Source organism: Schistocerca cancellata, chromosome 9 (assembly GCF_023864275.1).
Source record: "Schistocerca cancellata isolate TAMUIC-IGC-003103 chromosome 9, iqSchCanc2.1, whole genome shotgun sequence".
Taxonomy (NCBI): Eukaryota; Metazoa; Arthropoda; class Insecta; order Orthoptera; family Acrididae; genus Schistocerca; species Schistocerca cancellata.
The window spans coordinates 1020065-1045132 of NC_064634.1; the positions used below are offsets into that span (position 1 = coordinate 1020065).

The 25068-nt window shown below is 39.8% G+C and overlaps 1 protein-coding gene across 5 annotated transcripts in view; it reads left to right on the forward strand.

The window, feature by feature from the left end:
- The window catches only part of LOC126100421 (UDP-glucosyltransferase 2-like), a 206339-nt gene that overhangs the window by 73600 nt on the left and 107671 nt on the right, over positions 1–25068 (forward strand). Inside the window, exon 6 of one of the 5 annotated variants that reach the window (XM_049911024.1) lies at positions 10633–10949. The exons of 3 other annotated variants lie outside the window; for them this stretch is intronic. In XM_049911024.1, the coding sequence (XP_049766981.1) occupies positions 10633–10933 (301 nt within the window). In that variant the 3' untranslated portion in view covers positions 10934–10949. Of the gene's footprint in view, positions 1–10632; positions 11364–25068 lie in introns of those variants that run through there. One more of the 5 variants, XM_049911023.1, reaches the window with a different exon arrangement.

The window sequence follows — 25068 nt, forward strand, 5'->3', positions numbered from 1 at the left end:
TAATTAATAACGTGACACATTGAGAAACTAACTGCAATGAAAAGTGAATACGATAGATTGGCAAAGCCTCGTAACCGCTGAAAGGGGTTTCTGTAGACATCCGTTAGTGGTTGGCTGGTTGGTTTTGTGGGGAAGGGACCAAACAGCTTTGTCATTGGTCCCATCAGACATCAGATTAGGGAAGGATGGGGAAGGAAATCGGTTGTGCCCTTTCAAAGGAACCATCCCGGTATTTGCCTGAAGAAATGTAAGGAAATCGTGGAAAACTTAAATTAGGATGGCCGGATGTGGGTTTCAACCGTTGTCCTCCCGAACGCGAGTCCAGTGTGCTATTCACTGCTCCAACTCGCTCAGTAATTCTGTAGAAATAATTATTTCTTACACAAGTTCCACGGAGTAACTACATTTCGAAAACAATTCAACCACGCATTTGATACATTACGTAATGAATGGCTATGACAGCTGTTCAGTGGAGTTCAAAGTGAGATTCAGTCACTCGATCCTGCATTTCGTTATTTTTTTAACTCCTGTAAGAGACTGGACCTGCGGGCTTTCAAGAACATTAAAATGAAATGGTGTGATGGTGGCCCTCAACTACTTTCCCTCTGACTCGGTGTTGAAATATTAAAAGTTTTGGCTGATTTCGTTGTCCAGGGGCTGGGATACGTGGATGCCGCGTTACGAGCCAAATACTGCTGAGTGTACAGTATACAACATGAGTATACACATGAATCGAATGGTCGAAGGTTTGTATCACTCGGCGATTGCGAATGTAACGTAGAAATTTTTAAATGAAAGACTGAAATTAAATAAAATCTGCAGGTACTATCTTAAAGACTTTAAATGATGAGTACGATAGTAGAAGTTCTTTTTGAGAATGTAGTATATTTCTGCAAAACACTTACTGGTGTCGATGGTCCAGCAAATAAATTAAATATAAAACTTCCTGGCAGATTAAAACTATATGCCGGACCAAGACTCGAACTCCCGAGTTCGAGTCATGGTCCGGAACATAGTTTTAATCTGCCGGGAAGTTTCATATCAGCGCAAACTCCGCTGCAGAAAGAAAAATCTCATTATGGAATTAAAATATAAGTTGAATAACAGGGAAACAATAGATTACTACTGCACATAATTAGTTATGAACAACAACATAGCTCGCCGGATATTCACTTCTAAACTCACACTACGTCTTCACTGCAGAAGCCACGGAAATCTCACAAGTGCACAAGTCGGCACTCCAAAGTATTTCTATCTGCCGCGACCAAGTGCAAACAATTTTATACAACTACACCCATTGGAAATAATAATAACAGAATTTTAACACTTTCAGGAAACTCTTTTGCCAAATTGTTTTCACAAAAAAAGTTCAACAAAGTCGAAGCACCTTTCATAAAATCATTTCGGATTCATTTCATGCCCTAAGTCTAAACACTGTAATTTTAAAAAATTGACAGCTACATTCAATTCCTTTTCTGCGAAAACAATTTTATGTTTGGGAAGAATGACGGTTCAAAGAATTGTGTAACTGACAAGTGATCCTTACAACCGAATCAATCACCGATCTGAGTCACGTTGCCGTCTCAGACGTTTCTTGATTCAGTGAAACGGCCCTAACATGCTGGGCAGAAGCCCCGAACTGAGATACATATTCAACGGTTTTCACTGCATCAATATTCCTTTGCTGGAGTCCGTTGAAGAGAATGTCACAACGAGGCAGGACTTTATTTTTAAAAAAATGTAGCCAGAAGACGAAATCTCCGTCTTGCAGGAAACCTTTGAGCCTCATAGCCTTGTTAATTGTCTTCTAATTATTACTATCATCACCAATGACATTTTCCACCCACAAAACTTTCCTTCTGGTATTTGTGTATAGCTGTTACGCTCAGTGATTTGAAATTCCACCGGATTGACTGAGGGCAAGTAGGAACACGTTTCTACACTATATCGTCAAGAACGGCTGTGTGTTTAGGAGACTGGGAAAAAAGGGGTACAAATTCCTTCCAAGTTGCTGAAGAAGATCCGCATTTGCTTATTGCCTGTCACACAACGTTTAACAGTTAAATTTAACTGATGTGCGTAACAGTGAATGAAGCAGCATATTTATACACCTCTTTAATCCTGATTTGAATTCCACTTCTGGTGCCGCTCTTAACAGAAGCAGGGACGTAACACTGAGCTCTCAGTTTCTCAGATGTTTCATTGCCGTTCATTCTCTCCAGCTTGCTGAGAACAGCCGTAGTTACACCTTCTGCAGCGCGACTTTTTGGTCGTACAAAGGAAATAAATCTATCGTTAATGTGCCCCAGCAGCTCATCGCGAATTATTTCGACCAGTTTGACAAATTTTCACAGTCAATGGTTTCGTTCACTTCGATAGCAAGGAAATGTGTCTTCGACAGTTCATTCCTGATCAGATTTAGGCACACCTAGTAAATTAAATCCAACAGTTCATTTTGAATTGCTTTGGAGAGGCCTAAGGAAACCCGGTTTTCCAATACGCTGCTTCAAGACGCCGTAGAGTTCTAGTCAGATCAACTAGTCCTCGAAAACTTCCTGGGTTCTTGCAATTTCCTGTTTCGTCATGGCGCCTTAAGGCCAGGTCGAATTTGCTGCAAAATTTAATGCAATCTGTCAGTTTACTCAAGATGTACCGGTTTTTGAGACTTTTCATTGTATGTGTTTACGTTACGGCGGTAACCACTATCTAGTTGTCACATAATGTCCACTTTCCTTAGCACTGAAAAGTTCAATAAAACCATTTACATGTTTTTCAAAAGAATCGTGTTTTCTCACCTTTGCGTGAAAACTTTTTTAAGTCTGTAGTACCAACCTCAGTCCAGGCACTATCACTTCTGTTTATCACGAGACAGGCGAAACAGAAAAATGCGTATTTCACTTCACAACCGCACAACCACTCAGCTGCATTTTACATTGTTGTGTTAAAATGTCGTTTATACCCTTGCCGGGATTTACACTGTTTTTGTTCTTGACTGATTTTTCGGATCTGAGCTTTCACCTTTATCCTATCGGCATGCTCCAAATTTTTACCTAATAAATTACACACCTAATTCATATTCGTGAAACGCTGCAGTTAATCGTAAGATAGTATAGCTCACTTCACTCACGCACAGTACCCCAAGTAAAGAAACACAACCACAAAAATAACGCACGTTTACCGCGAACACAATTAGCAAGCAAGGAAACTAAAGTAACGGATCATATTTCGCGCGCTTTGTTCTACTAATCGTTCGTCAAACTTTCGTTATAATCCGTTCATCTTAAGAATAAACGAAATGTAAACACTGCACTGTGTATCCTTCCGCGTTTGTTGGAACCCCATTGGATTTGCGTTTCACATGGGACTGCACCCAAGCTGTCTCGAGTACTGTCACGTACGACAATAAGGGCACGTCTTGTGTTGTGCGTTACGCGCACGCCGACTTAGCGACAATACGGGACAACGGCTTTACCGGCACGTTTAACTTGGACGACACTGGCCGGTCATCTGGTACAGCTAGTCTGCAGTGGCGTGACCAGCTGCAGTTCACTTGTCAAAAGCGACGAGCAGAGGAGCAATACAGCTTCGAATGTCATTAAATCTTTAAGCTGAATGAAATAATACGCTGCAAATCTCCCATAATACGCTCCTTAAACGACTAGACGAAAACCGCAACACGTTATCGTTTTTAGGTAACGCAGAGGGTAACTTTTCTGCATAAGCTGTGTGTAACGTAAGAGAGTATTGAAGGATTTCACCGTATGGTTAAATAGTGAAGCCACTGAAGGTATTACTTACAGTCAGTTGTCTGATAATCTCTTAGCTCCTTCCTTATCGGAATCCGATAAATATATTTCTATTCTGGAAGTGTCACCTGCTACGTTGATAACGAGCCTATCAACAACAGAATCCACGAAGCCAACCAGGCGCTACATTTTTTCTTTTATGACGAGCCGTTACACATACCGCCAGCGTTCGGCAGTGACGTGTGAAAAAGCTGCTTGCGTTAAAGTTCCAGTACCACTGGCAGCTTAGTCTTTCTTACTTCTCGGGCCAAATCCCGCAGCTTGGCTCCAGACCAGTTCTGTTGGGTTCATATTGTAATGGTACAGTAAAAAAATGTAACAATGCAGCATTTGTATGATTTGCACGATGCTGGGAAAATGATTGTTCTTTATGTGTCTGCGATACTTATCTACCTCTGTGGTATAAAACGATAGACATAGTCCAAATAAAGAGGATTTGGATTTTCATTTTTGCCTTAAAAATTAAATTGTTATGTTTTCTTCAACAATACAACGATAGTTATAAGAATTTGTATTTGAAATGGAAACAGGAATTTCGCGTCCTTTATGTAATTAGAAACAAGAAGACGTCCATTATTCATAAAAAATGATGATGAGTTTTATAATTACGAGATGTGGGTATTTCACATTGAACGAGAGAAAAAAAAACAACGATGATGCCAGGAAGATTTTAATCAACGCACGTTTAACCTCAACTGGTTCACATTCCATTACGCTAGCAACTGCGCTACACATTCAAGGTGCGATTGTGTAACAACTGCATTATATACGTCACTGGGAAAACTTCAAAGCCTATTATCTCCGTAAATTTATGAAATAGATTAAGGGCAGCCTATTTCTCGGCACTTTTTAACCGCGTTCCACGCACGTGTTTGACTACTGAACAGAAAGCCGGCTCAGCCATTTTCATGCTGCACATTAACAGTGCGACAATCGAACAACGCCGCAGAAGCTGTGACTGTAAACGATTTTTTAAATAAAAACTACGTAGCTAAAGCGAGATTAAGATAAACGTTGATGACTGTTAATACAGTTGAATATCTTAAAGTTTCATTTAACGTAACTTAGTAATAAGGTATCTCATACATAAGTAGGACCTACTTCCAAGAGCGTAACAACACCACAGTACGTGTGCTACGGCTTCTGACCAATCATTGTCTTATGATGAACGGATACTTACGTTACCGCATCCTAATGCACTCTGGTGAGAGATTACCAAACTTGTATTAACAGTGGCTAGAATAGCCAATGGAAGAAGAAAAACAAGTATCTAAAACGATTTCAAAACAATAATAGTGAACGTCGATTAACGCATCAAAACATAATATACAAGACAGGGGTTCGATAGCAAAGTTTTAGCAACTCTGTTCATTCTCATTTGGTATAAGCCTCTTGACTGTTGTGACGAAGTGCTCAAATGGTTCAAATGGCTCTGAGCACTATGGGACTTAGCATCTTATTTTTTTTTATTTATTTTATTTATTTAGTCCTTCAAATCCTATATGTATAGAATATGTACAAGGATATTGGACATGGTTAGGTATTTACAAGATAAAATAAAGTTTGTATTGCAATCCTAAGAACTAGTTATTGAAGTAATTTAGCACACATTCATAAATACAAGAAACATTACAGTAAACAAACAAATTAGAATATTAATAATGCATATTTATTTTTGTTGTTTGGCTTTTATATATTCTGTCAGACTGTAAAAGAAATGATCAATTAAATATGCCTTTACTTCAACTTTAAAACTACAGAGTTTACCTATTGATTTAATATGTTTAGGTTGATTATTGAAAATCTTTATCCCAGTATGTAGTGTGCCTTTTTGGCACAATGATGTTCTCACCTGTTTCACATGATCAGATTTTTGTCTTGTATTGTGTGCACGTATATCTTCATTTTTAATAAGATACCTGGGTGTCTATCGATATATTGTTTGATGAAAACTGATGTTTCATAGATAAAAACGCAAGGAAGAGGAAGAACTGACAGTTTTTTGCATATGGGTCTGCACAATTTCGTATTGTTTACCCCTTCAATAATTCTTAGTATTCTCTTTTGCATCCTGAAAATTTTAATATTTGTTGTTGTATTGCCCCAGAAGATTATGCCATATTTAATTACACAAGGCACATAGAAGTAGTATACATTTAACAGGCTGGCTTTGCTGCAACAGTTTTTTAAGATCCGTATCATGCAACAGGTTTTGCTTAGTTTTCTTTGCAAATATTCAATATGTACCTCCCATTTTATGTTGTTCTGGAGCCAGAGTCCCAGAAATTAGGAGCTGTCAACACTTTCAAGAACTCTGTCCCTAAGTTCTATTTCTATGTTTGGGTGGTGTCTTCCTTTTACATTATAGAAATTCAGTGCTACTGTCTTTTCTATGTTTATAATTAGCTTGTTGTAGCTGAACCACTGTTCTACACTGTTCATTGTTTGAATAGCGGAGTCTTTTAGTTTTTCTTCTGTTTTACCACTAATAAGGAAGCTTGTATTGTCTGCTAATTGGAGGGAAGTTTGGCAATAGTTGTTATACATAAGATCATTGACATAGAGGAGAAACAGAATGGATCCTAATACTGATCCTTGAGGAACACCATATTTCACATTTTCATATCCTGAATAGTAGTAGCTGATTTTGTTATGGTCAGTATATTGCACTTCAACCACCTGTTTGCGACCACATAGGTATGTCTTGAGCCACTCATTGGATATACCTCTAATTCCTAACTGGTCAAGCTTCTGCAGTAGCGCACTATGGTCAATGACGTCAAAAGCTTTAGATAAATCAAGACATATGCCTGTCACAAACTCACTTCCATCCAGTTTAGTATAGATTTCATTAAGAAATTCAAATATTGCACTTTCAGTTGAATAGCCTTTCCTGAAGCCATGCTGTGAAGAAGAGAGAGGTCATCAGTCCCCTAGAACTTAGAACTACTTAAACCTAACTAATCTAAGGACATCACACACATCCATGCCCGACGCAGGATTCGAACCTGCGACCATAGCAGTCGCGTGGTTCCAAACTGAAGCGCCTAGAAGTGCACGGTCACAACGGCCGGCGACCAAGTGCTGTCAAAACTGAAATACTAAGTGATTTTAGGTCTTCATGTAGATTGTTCTTATTGCTGGTATTGATACCATGTATTGAGTTATTGGTTGGAAATAGAGATATATTGCTTGCAACAAATTTCATTAAGGAATAATATACTGAGAAGAAGTGGTTACAATTCAAAGTTCCTTGAACAGGTTTCTACATGATGTTCTTGAATTTACACCATAAGTGAGTCTTATTACACGCTAAAAACTTTTGATCGGTATCACGAGTTACCCCACAATATGATCTCGTATGGCATACTAGAAAGAAAGGAAGCGAAGTATGCAAGTTTTTTTTAATATCTCTTTCGCCTGAGATCATTCTCATCGCTAGTAAAGGCTTGTTTAGGAGCTTCAGCAATTCTGTGTTATGATCTTCAAAACTGAATTTATTTTCGAGTTTTAATTCCAGAAGTTTAACATTGTCAACCTCTTCAATCTGCATGTCTTCACGTTAAACCAATGCTGGAAGGAAATCTCTTACAGATTCTGAATTGCATATAGTGGGTCTTTCCAAAATTTAACTACACCTTTAGACCATTTATTAATGTCAGTCACAATTTCATTAGCAGCCATTTCTAAATTTGTACTGGAGTTGCTACTTACTGCAAATTTTCGGTCAGTTGGGAACTGAAGTAGCCATTTCTTCTACTCTCAACAATACCAAACACTGCTGTTGCAAAGTAACCTTGTTGATGTCATGGATATGTATTGACGTTTTCTTCCGCCTCGAAGATATTGTTTAGCCTCAGCGGCTGTCCTGTGTTAGTTCGGTTAACTGCTCAGTAAATAATCTAAGTTCAAGTCGAAATTAGCTCAAGTGTCTTTACTTTTGAGATGTTTGAAATATCAGAAAAAGAAAATGAAAATAATTTTGTAACAGAGGCGTCTTTGTCACTCATTGATATCCAGTATTTCTCATGAAAATACAACATCAGAACAGATGTGTTCTGTAAGGGAGAAACCAGTGTCACTCGAAGCTTCCTGGGAAATGATGTCAAAATGTCGTGTCTTCCATGAAAACTCGATAGCAGTCGACAAATAAAGAACTCCGGAGACGTCGTATTGGTTTTCGTCGTCTTTACTTATGTATTTCACTGTTTTTGTATTTTAACTTACCAACTGTGACACTATGTCGTTTCACGGCAATTGTGCATTGAATATTTATCACAAACATGTCACTTTTGATACAATTTGTCAGAAGTGAATTTCTGTTAAAGTTGTGTGACTTCACTGCAGTGTAGTGGATAAAGGCATGTAGGCCCTAGTTATCAACTCAAAAGGAGCACGTTTGAGTCCTGCTATTTTCAAATATTTTTGGACACCAACGCATTTGTAAAACATTCTGGTACTTTCTTATTAATTTAATTGTTGTAAGTTGTTTAACATTTTATGTTATACACATCTGTCTGTCTGTGATCAGTGTGTTCAATTTTTTGACCATGCCAGGGAGCAGGGATGAACAAATTCCAAGATTAGTCATCTGAACCCCATCCACGTTAACTGGGAAATTCGCGAAGGTAATCCGAAAATGAGTGTTAAAAATGATGTGCTTATATAAGTAGGTTCATGTATTCACTAACATATGGATGTGATACTAGAGCTGTGTGACAAGTTCCGGTTTTTTTTATGAGACTAAATTGTACACTTTGCAACAAATTATCTTGTTTCTTTTTATGCAGAGGCAATTACACATGCATTTAAATTCCACATGCACTATTTTTGGAGCGCACATGCTAATACTGCATTTCATTTCTAAGGCGTGGAGGCCACGTAATATTCTGTAAACATACGGTAACTAGAAGACATATATAGTATGGATTTAGTTCCATGAGTGAATCAACAGACACGGTCTAATTAATTGGAATACAGCAACAGAAGGCTTTATTATTGATCTACGTATTAACTACATATTTGTCGTCCTGAACTGACAAAGTGAAAGGTGTGTAACTACTTTGACAGGAAAAGAAATGAGGCAGTTTCTTGCAAAGTATACACATGAGTCTGATTGGAAAACAAAGATGTGACCTATTCACTGGTCTATAACCTACAAGTCATTTCCATTTCCGGGGTAAGAGTGTGAAATGTTAGTTGTTGTGACACCCTGACGCAAAGGGAGTCCTCCACGTAACCTTTACTGTAATATTGAAAACAGCAACCACTCACATCAGTTCCATTCACAGCGCAGAGCAGACGCAACATTACTTTTGCGTCACGGTGGGACTAAGTAGAATTAGTGTCCCTAGCTGCTGGTATCGTATCAACACGATCATGGTGCTGTATTGTTAAAGGGGATGCCTCACCGCTTCACTACTGAGCACTGAATAAGCTACGAATGCCCCCAACACCCCCTGCAACACGCTCATCCCCATTCACACACCTTACTTCCGTAAAAGTCGATGCCACCACGAAACTTCATTGTGACGTCACTTTCCATTAACATTTGAGTGGTACAGGCTTCTCCCATTCTGAATAGAATATTTAACCTTTGAACATATTTACATGTAATTGGTGTCATTTGTTTTATAACTTACAGTGATCGTACAGCAAAATAGAGCAGAGTCGGTTTTCTAATTTTATTGTTTTTAGTTAATTCTTCTACCTGATTCTGTATGAGGTTTTAAATTTTTCAGTTAAACTTAACCAAAATTTTAAACCTCAGTAACAGATGTTACTTTCCCCAATGAAAGCTGTATTCAGTATTTTGAGGTTCAGGGCCCTACTTACTCATCAGTTGAGAGTAAAAGTCAACCAACAATGAACAAAATTTGCATTTTTTAAATTTTTTTCGTAGTGGTCGTTAAGACAGAAGTACACATTATTGATGTTGCTAAGAGTGTGCTAAAAGCTGTTTTCAAATTCAGGACCCTACTTATACATCAGCACCTGTCTGAAAAGTATGTTGTTCATGTAATTCAACAACAGTTAACGAATTTTGCTTCTTTCAACATTTTACAGTAGGCATAAAGTACACCAACTCCCCCTCCCCCCTCCCTCCCTCCCACATCCCTTTGGTAATGTGCTTTGTGGAAAATGCCTTGGTACTGCTAGGATTAATGATGATTGACAGTTGTCTGAAATAAATTCGCTGACTGTAAATACCTTAGCATCAGCTGTATTGAGTACAGATGTACTACCTACTAGTGACATGAAAATTTGTGCTCGACCAGGACCCGAACCCAAATTTCCTGATAACCGCAAGAGTTTGTATTAAACTCTTCGTTCTTCCCTGCATGCCTTCCAGACCGACCCAAACTTCTACATGTCACACTGTCAACATACCCTGACCGTAGTCCCTTGCACTCATTACTTAATGCTCATAGTCTCGTTCTCACTGGCGCATGAATACGGGGTAAAGCTGTGAGCATTAAGTGATGAATTTAGGGGATTACTGTATAGGAATGTGGACAGTGTGGTACATGGAAGTTTGGGTCAGTCTGCGAGGCATGCACGGATAGTCGAAGTGGTTAAGGTGACTGCCCACGATAAGCAGGAAATCCAGGATCGAGTCCCAGTCCGGCACAAATGTTTGTGTGTCACCAGTAGGTAGTACATCTAGTACAGCTGATGCTAAGATATTTGTGGTCAGAGAATTTATTTCAGTCATTTTATTGTTGACACACTCCTGAAACCAATTTTATATCATTATTTTTTTTCCTTTTCTTTCTCTCCTTGCACACTAATTGTACTGGGTACATGTATAAAATTATTATTTCAGATATATGGAGAACGCAAAAAAGTACTCTAGGCTGTTCCACGACCGACCGGAGAAGCCTCTGGATACGGCCATCAACTCCATAGAGTACGTACTGCGCCACGGAGGGGCCCGCCACATGCGGTCTGCGGCTCTGGACCTGACGTGGTACCAGCACCTGCTGCTAGATGTCGTCCTCTTCCTGCTGGCGTGCGCAGCAGCAGCTGTAGCGGCAGCAGTCGTGGCAGTGAAGGTCATTGTGAGGCTTATTTCCAGCAAGAGTGGCTCAGCCTCAAAGAAGGGGAAAGGAGCTAAGAAGGATTAGAAGCTGTCAAGTTGAGGTCCCAGGGACCTGCAGACTGTAACAAGCTGTAGGATGGATCGAAGTGAAGTCTGCCAGCTGCAGGCAGAGTGATTAGAGAGGAAATGAGACACCAATGTTCTATATTTATTTATTTTTCTTGGAGCAGAAACTACCTCTTGATATAAAAACGGACACAAAATAAAGTGGTATAAGAGTACTTTATGTTCGTCTCAAATATCAGAGAAAACCATGGAGTGACCTAATGCAGACTGTTCGCTAATTAATAATTGTTCAAAAAAAATACTTTTCGTATTTTCTACCTACTTACAGAAGTTTTGTATGTAATTACGTTTTTTGTACTACATAACTGAGATTGCTTTAGGTGCTATGTACAATATTCAAAAAGTAAAAACACTAGAATATTACAATAAAAATATAAACCAACATTTTAAAATAATCTGTTATTTTCTTCTTCAATAAAATTCTCCAGGGTATCAGACCGCATCGTCGTAATTTAAAATGCGCCAACGTTTCGGCCAGCGTTGCAGCTAGCCTTCATCAGGGCCTTACGTTATTTTCTTTTCTCAAATGTTCCATAAATCACAATGTCTTTATGCAACTATCCAAACATTTTTTTATCTGTCGAAAGCTCTTATAATAAACTTATCTCTACAGCTGAGATGAAGCTAGAGGGCTGGTTCTCAGAGTAGAAGTAGTGATTCAAGTCTTGGTAGTGGGTGAAAACTACTTAGGCTCTAGGAAGAAAGGTAGTAGTACACAACTCTAGGTGGTAGTGTACAATTCTTGATGTCTAACTACACACTAGTAACCCGGGTAAAATCCAAAACTTGTCACAGTGTCTAACGGAGAGAATGCACGTGACAACAGATGATGATCGCCAAAAGGAAGGGGAAGCTAAAGTTCGTGGCTCCTTTGGTGCTTCTGGAGAAGAGTATACTATGTGCCGACGTTGGGTCTGACTCTGACTCTACCACTCTGAACTTTATATGTAACGATGGATTACAAATATTTTAGAGACTCTTGGTTCTTAAAATGGTGTGGAGTTTCCGGATTGCTTGCTTGCAATGAATCACAGAAAGCGGAATAATGTTGCTATAAAACACTGTATTGCAAAATGAAGATACAACATGAACATGTGTGCACAGATAACTGTTCACAGCCGGCCGAAGTGGCCGTGCGGTTAAAGGCGCTGCAGTCTGGAACCGCAAGACCGCTACGGTCCCAGGTTCGAATCCTGCCTCGGGCATGGATGTTTGTGATGTCCTTAGGTTAGTTAGGTTTAACTAGTTCTAAGTTCTAGGGGACTAATAACCTCAGCAGTTGAGTCCCATAGTGCTCAGAGCCATTTGAACCATTTTTGAACTGTTCACAGCAAGCTCCAAATACCAAATACAATCTCCTCACAGGAGTTCAACTGCTGGTGAGGTCCACACAGCGCCTCTCCTCCAGGTTCTTTCTTCTGGCAGAAGAATTGAAGAGGAAGGAAAAGGACTGGAGAGGATTAGGATCGATTAATTGAGAGGAAGGTTACAGTACTAAACGGTGAGGGCATTAGCCCTGCAAATCCGAAGCTATACACAGAAGAGAGAGGGTGTGCTAAAAGTGGACGGATCCAGTCAGAGGAGTCAAACTATAAAAATGAGGAAGTTAAGACACATGCAGGAGAAGGCAAAAAAACGGTAGCCAAAATATAAAAACTGGGAAAACAGAGGGGTAAAAGATTGGTCTTTGCAAGGGGGAGTGGTCATTGATCCCAGACTGAGAAAACATGAAGAGAGGCCCCAACCACAACCCCCGTGCCCCTGCTCCAGGAGAGAAGCAAAACCTTATATCTGAAAATATAAACCACTTTGTGGACCAGTTCAGCCATCCATTAATCTTCTGCTAATATTAAATTTAGGGATTGTGAAAGAGTATACTTAGTAGGGAGTGCACTTTCTCAGCTAAGTGCCTTTTTCACAAAACATAAACTGCTTGTAGATTCGCAGCATAGCTTCAGAAAAGAGCTAAGTACAACCACAGCAGTTACACAGTTCATCCATGAAGTTTACTGTCTGTTGGACCAGAAGATGCAGACTGCAGGTATATTTTTGGATCTGACAAGAGCCATTTGGTACTTCTGAAAAAGCTAAAATCTTATAGTACTGGGGATCAAGCCACGAATCCTGTAACCACATACCTGCTGAATCGTAAGCAAAGCACTAAATTGTCATACAAACTAGATAATAAAATCATGAACCCCAAGTCCACAAGTGAACCTGTGTTACAAGGTGTACCACAGGGCTCAATCGTTCGACCCTTCTTACTTATATATATTAAAGACATTGCACAACCTATTAACTCCCATATTGTAAGCTATGCAGATGACATGTCAATCTTATTCTGTGGGAGAGAATCTAATGAGCTAGAATCTCTTGCTACTAGTGGTGTAACAAAATACTTCAATGATCAGGGACTCAAGGTGAATGTCACCAAATCTCAACTACTGGCATTTAAAACAGGCAGTTCTCACTACAACAATATGAATAGTGTGTGTAATATCTCTGCAACAGGAAATGGTAACTGTAAATTCCTGGGTGTGAGTTGATGAAAATTTGCTGTCGACATTCCACATTAATTTCATATGCGGAAAAGTCAGTATTGCCATGTATCTCCTCAGCCAGCTCGCAAAGATAGTTCCCAGCTAAGCACCCAAGCACTTAAATTAGTATATTATGGAACGCTTTACCCCTTTCTCAATTACAGAATTGAACTATGGGGCTGTGCAACTGATCTACATTTCAAAATAGTACTACTATTACTACTACTACTACTACTACTACAGAAAAGAGCAGTAAGACATATACATGGGATGGGACATAGAGATTCACGTCGTGAAGTGTTTGTGCAGCACAAATATCTGACAATATATTCTCTGTACATCTTCAAAATAGTTGTATTTTTTATAAGTCAACCAACAGAAGCTATCGAGGCCAGTGATGTACATGACCACAACACTAGAACAAAGTGTAACTATTTCTGAAACAGAACAATGTTAAAAATGACTGATAGAAGTCCAAATATCAGTGGTTTGATTTGGTATAAAAAGCTTCCAAACGCTCTAAGAACATACATGGGAAATGTTTTTGAAACAAAATTAAAATCTTTTCTAACAGAAAAATGTTTATATTCTTTCAACGAATTTTAAAGATAGTGATTGTAACATGAGGCATTAGGAAATCAGTTGTAATGTGATGAATGTAAAAAATAGACATAAGAAGCAACAGTTACAGAATATAGTGTATTTTATAAGTGTAAATATAACCATAGTATTAAGTCTGATGTTTGGAAAAGCCATCATTACGATGGCTCCACGCAAAGAAAATGTAAATAAAATAAAAAATAATAATAATTTTCTTGGGGCGTGCCATTGCTTTTCCAGGATTTTTGATACTAAACATAAATAAACAAATAAAAACACATAATTACTCATTTACCTCTTTAAACTTTAGAATGCTGCTGCTAATTTTGTCTCTTTAAATTTATTTATTACCAGAAAGACAGTTTCTCTCAGTCGAATCCCATATTCCGACATGTCATTTAAAAATGTTACAGATTCTGCTAAACTGGCTATGATTGCTCGATGCAGCTCTACTAGCCGCATCCGTACACACTTTGTTCATATTAATCGGCCAAAGCATTGCCAAGAAATTAGCTTTTGAACTTTCACGAATTTACAATTTTTAAGACGACAATAGGTTTTAAACTATCATATATTTTTGTGGCGTGTCTAGATAATTTAGTTTTACATATCTTTCTGTTCATGAGTGCCAGCTCACACCTCCGTATCACTCTTAGTTTTGTTTTTATCAATTATTCTGTGGCAGAGAAATTTCTCCAAGTGCACAATCATGGCCTGGCCAAACGATTCCCGATGGCGGCTGGTAAAAGCTGATGGTAAGGTTAGAGTGCTGGGCGGTCCCCATGAAGTCATGGAGCCAAGTTGTCAACAAAGCACTCTGCAAGCTCGTGGTGTGCTCATATTGGTGTGGGCTGTGTTTACGTAGAATGGACTGCGTCTTCCCGTCTAATTGAATTGATCATTGACTGTAAATGGCTATGTTCGGCTACCTGGAGACCATTTCTAGCCATTCATGGGGTTCGCCATGTCACCAGCCAGCAATTGCTCGCGACTGGTTTGAAGAACATAGTGGAGAATTCGAGCAAATGATTTGGCCACTCAGATCGTCCGGCGTGAATCCCATCGAACATTTGTGGGACATAATAGAGAGGTCAGGTCGTGCACAAAATCCTACACTGGCGGTACTTTCGGAATTACGGACGGCTGTGGAGGCAGCACGGCCCAGTATCTCCGCAGTGGCGGCCTCCCAGACACTCGCTCAGTCCCCGCCACGTCGAGCTGCTGCACTAGGCCGAGCAAAACGAGGCTCGACACGACATTAGAAACAATCCCACGACTTTTTTCACCTGTTTGTAAATGACTCATTCGTCTTCAAAGTTATATATTTTCCAAAGCACTTTATGCACAAATGTGATCGACGCGTGAAAGAGCCGTAAACGCGCCGAGTTTGCATCGTGCCCACCAGTTGGCGTTACGACTGCAGTGCCTTGAGAAAATGGCGACAAGGCAAGAAAAGAGTTTTTGTGATAAGATATGCGAGGTGTTTATCAGTTGCAACAGTCCAGCAAGCATTCAGAGGGAATTACGGAAAAGTACTGCCACGTGAACGGGACATCGTGCACTGGTATCGACAATTTACGGACCTGGTTGTCTCTGCAAACAGGAAAGTGTGCGTCGATCAAGTGGGTCAGATGCAACCGCGGAGAGGACGAAGGAAAGTATTATGTGCAATTAAAAAATCCGATGGTCCACATAAGCTCGAAATTGTAAAACCGCGTACACTATGGAAATTTTGGGACAGGGGCTACATTTGAAACCCTCCCACCTGCAGCTCGTGCAACAAGTAATGCCGGAAGATCGTGGCCGGTGCTATCTATTTTACAACAGAATGGGGTAAGCACGTGAAGATGAACATTTCGCCACCGAGCTGGTATTCGACAACAAAGAAACTTTCCATTTCCTGGAACGGTTAAACGCCAGATTGCGAAAGTGTGAGGCACTGAACATCCCAGTGAAACTGTGGTCCACGAACGAGGTTTTATGTGCAGTGTCACAGACGAAGTTGTATCGGCCGTTTCTCATATCTGACAAGGCTGTGGCCGTTGCCTCTTAGGTTAACACATTGCACTGGATTGCATTGCAGCACCAATGTTTGTCGCAACCTAACCACCACCGGACCCTCTCCCCCGAACGTATCGCTAGTGGAACTGCCTCCAGGTGCTACCCAGATGGTTGAATCCACCCCACAAAAATCCCGATTGTAGCACTGGTGGACCCACCTGCAACAATGTGCCAGACCTAATGAGTGTGCGCCCAACTCCAAATGCTACTGCGGACTTAACATGGGTGGATCCATTTCCGAGTCGTCCGCAGCTCGTGGTCGTGCGGTAGCGTTCTCGCTTCCCGCGCCCGGTTTCCCGGGTTCGATTCCCGGCGGGGTGAGGAATTTTCTCTGCCTCGTGATGACTGGGTGTTGTGTGATGTCCTTAGGTTGGTTAGGTTTAAGTAGTTCTAAGTTCTAGGGGACTGATGACCATAGCTGTTAAGTCCCATAGTGCTCAGAGCCATTTGAACCATTTCCGAATCCTACTCCAAACCGTGGGGATCCAAGGTAGAAACTATCAAACACACACACACAAAAAAGGTAAATGAGTTTTGTAAGTCAGGTTCTCAAACACAATTTCTATCTATCACATACAAACATATTACATTTTCAGTGTATAGCTGTATAGAAGCTTTGATATCTGGAGTTGATCACATTCCAAACAGCTAGAAGTAAAAATGGACGTCTTCATGGTTACATAGTCATGTAGTGATATTTTGTGAGAATCAGTAGGCTTAAAGCTCTAGTTAAGACAGTTAATGTCAGCACACCCCCTGCACCGTAGTCATGTGTGTTTTACCAAATGTAAGGATTCGCTTCGGCAATTAGCATTGTGTTTTTCAAGAACGACATCTGGAAGAAGAGGAGTATGTGATCAAGCAGACACTTCATAGATTCTCTTGCTTGGGTTTGTTGGGTGCGGGTGGGCGGGGCGGGGGGGGGGGGGGGGGACAGAATGACAGTTGGATGCTAACGAAGCCTGGTAAAATAAGCGAGCCTTGTGCATATACACATAAAATATGGAAAAATATGGGAAATAAATATATAAAGAAGGGCAAAAATCCAGATACAGAATGGTAATAAAGGTTACCTACACACATCGAAAAAAGTTTTGCATCACCTCGGTTCTGCGAGTTCCGGAACCTGTACAGAAAATTGGAATAGAGATCAACATAAACATCATTTCCGCCCTTTTTTATTGCTCATGAAAACCACACATTGCATGTTGTACCACCATACAGCGAGACCTCCAGAGGTGGTTGTTCAGATTGCTGGACACACCGGTACCTCTAATACCCAATAGCACGTCCTCTTGCATCGACGGGGTCCCGGGTTCGATTCCCAGCAGGGTCGGGATTTTCTCCTGCCTCGAGAGGACTGGGTGTTTGTGCGATACAAAATCCCCAGTCAACGTCTGCCTTCAGGAGTTCTGGGAACCGGGGTGATGCAATTTTTTTTATCTGTGTATATTTACTGTAAAATACTAAAGGAGGGTGGTCACATGTTGACGTACTTGCAGAAAGAAAAAGTGATGGTTTCGAGGGTGTCTGTTACTTGACAACTACATGATACTTTGGACACAGAAGATAATTATGTGTTTTGGATATTCGGTAGATTTTACGTAGTACTAGACATCACAGGATGGGGTTAATAAAAAATGCTGTATATATATATATATATATATATATATATATATATATAGCTAAACGGTGTGACTTTATTTTTTTAAAATGGGACACTGCGCATTGACGTTCGATACAGTGACAGATAATATTTAGATAGGTCAGTTCTAAATACGTGTTAGCGAGTGCTTTGCTATGTAGGAAGAGCTTGCCAGAGGCAACTTGTACCGCACTTTCCGCTATCCTAGCAGTGACCTGATGCTGTGTCAGGGTGTAACCTACATGACGTGTCACCCAAGAACTGTTAACTTAGGAATTTATTCCGGTACAGGGCGAATCACCACAATGGTGAATGGCTTTTATATCGGTTTTGGCAGAACTAAGATGAGTTATTTGGCAAAATAAGACAGGCAGTTTAGACGTGTAAATAGTATAGCGTAGTATGGTAAAAGATCTAACCATTCATGTCTACAAGTGCTGCTTAACCTGAAGTTACGATTACATACTGATCGTAACACATCCCTCAAAATAACAGACCAACATTTAAGAACCACGAGTTTGGTGTCAAAGACGTAGAGCTGTCAGACAAGGATAGGTACAATATCATCGTTTGCTAATATAAACAATCCTCCACATTGCATAACTGTATACCCTACACAGTTATCTATCGTATGTTAACCAGTGTGAGAACAGAACACGATTCAGAATCTAATTGAAGCACCTCGCTAACCTAGCAATGATTTGAAACATGTCTCAGATAATAATAACTCTCACATTACATTTTTAACCGATAATGTATGTGATAGATTATCAGAATGTACAAAATTATCACAAACTCGATGTGCTATGTGTGTGGTCCTGGAAGGAAGCAGTCCCGCATACAATGCCTTTTTTGGTACTATCTGTCTTCATGTGCACCGTTTTTTAATAGGTCCCTCTGGATTTATCCCTCTATTTTGAATTTCGCACCATTTACGAAAATGTTTCGAGAGAAAAACTACATTTTTGGGGTTATAAATCACAAATGGCGTGACACAGTATGACTGAGCTTGTAAATAAAAAATCAGTAAATATTTTATTCTCTGCCTTAGCCACAGTGCGTAATTGATAAAGTGAGCTACACTGTTCAACAAAATAATACATAGACTCAGAGTAATAACTGTTGTATCACGGGAAACAATCATGTAACGGAGTGACGTCACTCTCTGCCATTTTTTCGCCACATTATTTTATTTCTGCCACCGATAGTGACAACATAATCCGCCATTTTCCTGCTGCTATAGTGATTATAAGGAGTAGCAATCAGATAGTCAAGCCATTTTTTATTTTTTTGCCATTTTAAACTTACAGCAAATAAAAGAGAGTTCTACTGCATACAGATGGGTGAAAGGTGTCAGCTTCTCTCTCTGTGTGTGCGTGTGTGTGTGTGTGTGTGTGTGTGTGTGTGTGTGTGTGTCTGTGCAGGTAAGAAAGATAGAAAGGTGATCGAACATACGCCCTTAAGATGGAAAAAAAACCGACGTACCACGAAGGAATAATCCAATTAGGACGGAAATCGAGATACGTGATGTATACGTACAGACAAAAATAAGAATACAATTTCAGAAAAATTGCATGATTTATTGAAGCGAAAGAGTTTCACGAATTGAGCAAGACAATATCGCACTGTTCCACCTCTCGCCTTTTTGCAAGCAGTTACTCGGGTTGACACTATTGATACAATTGTAGATTGTCCTCCTGAGGGATGTCGTGCCAAATTCAATGCAACTAGAGCGTTAGATCGTCAAAATCACGAGGCGGTTGAAAGGCCCTAGGCATAATGCTCCAGATGTACTGAATGGTGAAGACGGCACTGCTAGTCAAGGTAGTGTTTGGTAAGCACGAGGACAAACAGAAATGCCAGTGCAGACTGTCCTTCCTTGCTGTTTGGCAAGCACGAAAGCAAACGGTAAAAACTCTCCCCGTGTACAGGTAAACATTACCTTGGCGAAATGAAAGTCGAAGATGGCTTGCCACGAAGAGGAACAAAACGAGGCTAGCATCATCAACGCACCACTGTGCTGTAAGAGTGGGGTAAATGACAACCAGTTGGGTTCTACTATGAAATCAAATGGCACTGAAGTCTATCCTTTCTAGCTGTTTGGCAAGCAAGAAGACAAGGTTCTGGTTCTGAGCACTATGGGACTTAACATCTATGGTCATCAGTCTCCTAGAACTTAGAATTACTTGAACCTAACTAACCTAAGGACGTCACACAACACCCAGTCATCACGAGGCAGAGAAAATCCCTGACCACGCCGGGAATCGAACCCGGGAACCCGGGCGCGGGAAGCGAGAACGCTACCACACGACCACGAGCTGCGGACAAGAAGACAAGCAGTACAAACTCTCGCTGTGTACAGGCGGACATTATCATGCTCAAGTGCAAGTTCAAAAATGGTTCAAATGGCTCTGTGCACTATGGGACTTGACATCTATGGTCATGAGTCCCCTAGAACTTAGAACTACTTAAACCTAACTGACCTAAGGACGTCACACACATCCATGCCCGAGGCAGGATTCGAACCGGCGACCGTAGCGGTCGCGCGGTTCCAGACTGAAGCTCCTAGAACCGCTCGGCCACACTGGCCGGCCAGTAAACCTGGTGGCATGCCATCTACAACGGGTAATGAACCAGTCTCCATGTACTACAAGCTCTTCTTACGCCAAACACAATTTTTTATGTACAAATAACGTAACAACATATATTAGTAAGTACAATTTGCAAATATAGCATCAAAAGTAAGATTCGATCACATATATGGAGGGGTCATCGGCAGAAAGTGCTAACTTACGAAAACAGTTTTCTGTCATTGCGCCTTGTATGTTTAAATCCGAAAATCATAAATCACAATGGAATTATTTGTAGGTTTTTCTATGGATTGTTTTACATTTTTTTAGCTGTGTAGTCAGTTACAAGGGTAAAAAATTGTTAATAAAGCCCAGAAATATGTTTATTTGTAGCACTGTACATCTACGTCTACGTCTGCGTCTACATGGCTAATCTGCAAATCACACTTAAGCACCTGGCAGAGGAGTCATCGAACCACCTTCACAATAATTCTCTGTTATTCCAATCTCAAGCACCGCGGAATAAATGAACACCTATATCTTTCCGTGAAAAGTCTGATTATCCTTATTTTATTAAGATGATCGTTTCTCTATATGTAGGTCGGCGTCAACAAAATATTTTCACATTCGGAGCAGGAAGTTGGTGGTTGAAATTTTTCGAGAAGATTTCGCCGCAATGGGAAACGCCTTTCTTTTAGTGGTGTCCACCCCAAATCCTGTATCATGTCCGCGACACTCTCTCCACTATTCCTCGATAATACAAGACGTGCTGCTCTTCTTTGTACTCCGTTAATCCTATCTGGTAAGGATCCCACACCGTGCAAGCGTACTCCAAAAGAGGACGGACGAGCGTAGTTTAGGCAGTCTCCTTAGTAGATCTGTTGCATCTTCTTCTAAGTGTTCTGGCAATAAACCGTAGTCTTTGGTTTGCTTTATCTATGCGATCGTTCCAATTTAAGTTATTCATCTTTGTAATTGCTAGGTATTTAGTTGAATTTACGACCCTTTACATTTGACTAACTTATCGTGTAATCAGTTTAACTGATTCCTTTTAGTGCACATGAGGATGACCTCAAACTTTATATTATTTAGCGTCAATTGTTAATTTGCGCACCATACAGATATCTTTTCTAAATCGTTTTGCAATTCGTTTTGATCTTCTGACGACGTTACTAGTCGACAAACGACTGCGTCATCTGCAAGCAAACTAAGACGGCTACTCAAATCGTCTCCCAAATCGTTTATTAGATAAGGAACAGCAAAGGGCCTATAACTCTACCTTGGGGAACGCTAGAAATCACTCGATGACTTTCCGCCAGTTACTGCGAAATGTGACCCCTCTGACAGGAAATCACCAATCGAGTCACATAACTAAGACGATATTCCATAAGCACGCAATTTCGCTACAATGTCGAAACCATTCTGGAAATCTAGAAACACGGAAACAATTTGAAATCCCTTATCAGTAGCACTCAACACTACGTGTGTCAAAAAAGCTAGTTGTGTTTTACAAGAACGATGATTTCTAAATCCGTGTTGACTGTGTGTCAAAAGACAGTTTTCTTCGAACACAACGTACGTTCCAAAACCATGTGGCATATCGACGTTAATGATATGTGGTTGTAATTTAATAGATTTCTTCTACTACCTTTCTTGAATATTGGTATGACCTTGAAACGTCCCCTTAGAAAAATTATGCACAACTGTGCTTAAACTGACACACAATATTTTTAGCGCAACGCAATCTGACTTTCAAAAATCCCTACAAAAAATGGCCCTGACTAACATTAACCTATACCTTTCACAAATCACTTACCTCACCAAAAATCTTGGTTACTCGAACTACTGCAATACAGCGAACGCCACTACTGCCAGCTAAATAAAAGATTCAAACTACGGAAGGCACTAACTACTAATAGGGATAGTTAGCAAATGAAAGATTTTAATGGAGAACAAACAATGTATTTACCTTAATATCATCAAAAGACATAAAATATGTAATTTCAAAACTCCGCCATTTCCTTCCACACATCCACCACTGCTGGCGGCTCACCTCTAACTGCGCAATGCTACGCGCTGTTCACATCCAGCTGCCGCTGCCCAACACTACAATGGCAGACAACAATGCAAACTAGCCACGGACTGCACACAGCACAGCCAGTGATTTTCATACAGAGCGCTACGTAACGTTGCCAATAAGAAAACATAAACAGCCGACTTACATAGCCTTCTTACATAGACCGAATGCTCCCCACAAAAAATTTTACAAATTGTTTTGGGCAGTGGCCAATAATGATTTGATAAAATTTTTCATAATTACAATAACAAAGATATCAAATGCACACACTTATTGATACAATGTTGGTCATAAGCTAAAATTTCCTCACAGTCCATAAAGACAGTCCTGATCATTCATCACAGAAAAACTGCCGTTTCTTTTCTCAAAGTCTGAGCAGTAAAAGACAATGCACACGGAAGTAGTGGATTTCCCTGCAGTCTTGAAGATGTAGTGTTGGCCTTCCAACGAAAAGTGCTGACTCTTGACATGCAGACAGGTAATGGGCCACAACAGAGCAAACCCACCGCAGAGGCAGTCAAAGTTTTGAAGAATATTGGTACGTAGGTCATCACAGAGTAGACCCACTGTAGTCCTGGTAGAGATTACGATATTGGTGGGCCATCAAAGATGCAGACCCACTATAGTCCTTGTAGAGATAATGGTATTGGTGAGTCATCAAAGGTGTAGACCCACAGTAGTCCTTGTAGAGACGGCCAGCAACCATCTGTTGCGACTGTGCAGGTGCACAATCACCATCGAAGAGTCTTGCAGATAACATAGCAAGTCCATAACCACCACTTGTGCACTCACAAAGTTTTTGGAATTGTCCTTAGAACAAGCAATGCTGTTATCCAGTCCCTTGCTGAATTAGTAACACACGTGCAAACACTAACAGTCCCAACTTCTCACATATTGTGCATTACTATGACCAACAGAAACGTGTGCAGTGAAATGTGTGCTTACAAGTTACTTAATTTGATGAACTGGTGTCAATTACAATATTATAACATGAGAATACAATTAGAAAGGTACAAAATACATCATTAAAACCTAACAATACAGATAACATTTGTAGTAATACAGGCTTTACAAAAGAATAGAAATAACATATCAGTGATACAGGAATTATGACATGAGTACATACATAAAAGATCAGAATAACTTTCGAAACATCAACTTCACGCATGAGCATTAAAACAAAACAGAATAAATAAAGTCTAAACATCTTTACAAGGTAAATAACATATTATTAATGCAAATTATATTTGAGGCTTACAGTATTCCTCATCATAGTTCATGTAGCTGAGTATTAGAAAAATTCTACAACATAAGTCTTATTAGATAAACATATAAAGACAGGAAGAACATAAATACACAAGGGTACACAAACACATAGTGGAATAATACAAAAGGAAAGGACAGGGTTCGTTTTCAGTGTAACATTTGGTACTGCAGTCCAACCCAAAACTTCATTCCATAGATCTTTCGTCTTATTTCAACCTTTGCTTCCACCAAAAAAAAAAAACCCATCCAAGCATGCTTTCTGTATTTTTCTCGTATAACATCTCAGTGCATTTCTTCAAATTCATGGCAACTCATTCTCTTATAGGCTACCCCCTCTTAAGTTAACTTAAATCTACTGAGCTCAGATGCTAAACTAAGGGACGAGGCAATGCAGCAGCACAAAACAATTAACACAAACATCAATGACAAAAAATTTAAATAGACAAAGCAATTGCAATATTACAACTAATATAAGGCACTGTGCAGCAAACAAGAAAAATAAATCAGTAGTAAACTGGCTTAGCAGAGTAACACAAAGTCAAATTCAGTAACACTATGCCTGGCAAACAGCAGTAACTTATACCTAAACATGACATAGCTCAAGGAGAAAAAAATATTACCCTAAAGACAACAATGCAGAAAAGGGAAATGTCTATTCACATCTTAATGCCTATGTAATTAAAGTGGTGCACCACAAATTATTCTACAAAAGAAATTACCAAGTACTTGAAAAGAAAATTCTGTATGCAATTCCTGTGAAGGGAAATGTCTTTTTATGCTCCTTCGTTTTTTTGAATAGATCATAAAATTATTTACTGGATCTGTAGGCATAAAATATTTATATTAGTACATCTATTAAATTTTATTTTAACCAATGCTGCTGCAGCTAGAAACTTGATACTAAACAAAATGAGTAAATAAATACACAAAGCAAGCCATATGGCATTTTTCTCAACTAGCAAGACAGGAGTCGTAATCAGGTGTATAGACATAAAAATATTTCTCGTCATTTCATTAGGCATTGCATTAAATATCATAAATTAAGAGCTCCACAGTGTTATCATGTTTTCAAGTTTGAGGGTGTCGTATTTACGATGCTTTCTACAAAGGAATGTCAACAGCGAGGATAATCGATTCCCTTTTTTTTTCTACCTGTGCCTCTGAAAGGCACTCACTAATGACTTGTTCTCTCGGCGTCTGACACAGCTGGGTGCCCACGACGCATTACGTGCAGGTGGTCACTTAACTTTCCTACGGAAATATTTACGACAGCAGTTTCCGCTACAGTGACAGTCTCATATACAAAATTTCATGGGTCGAGAATTTGCGTTGCAA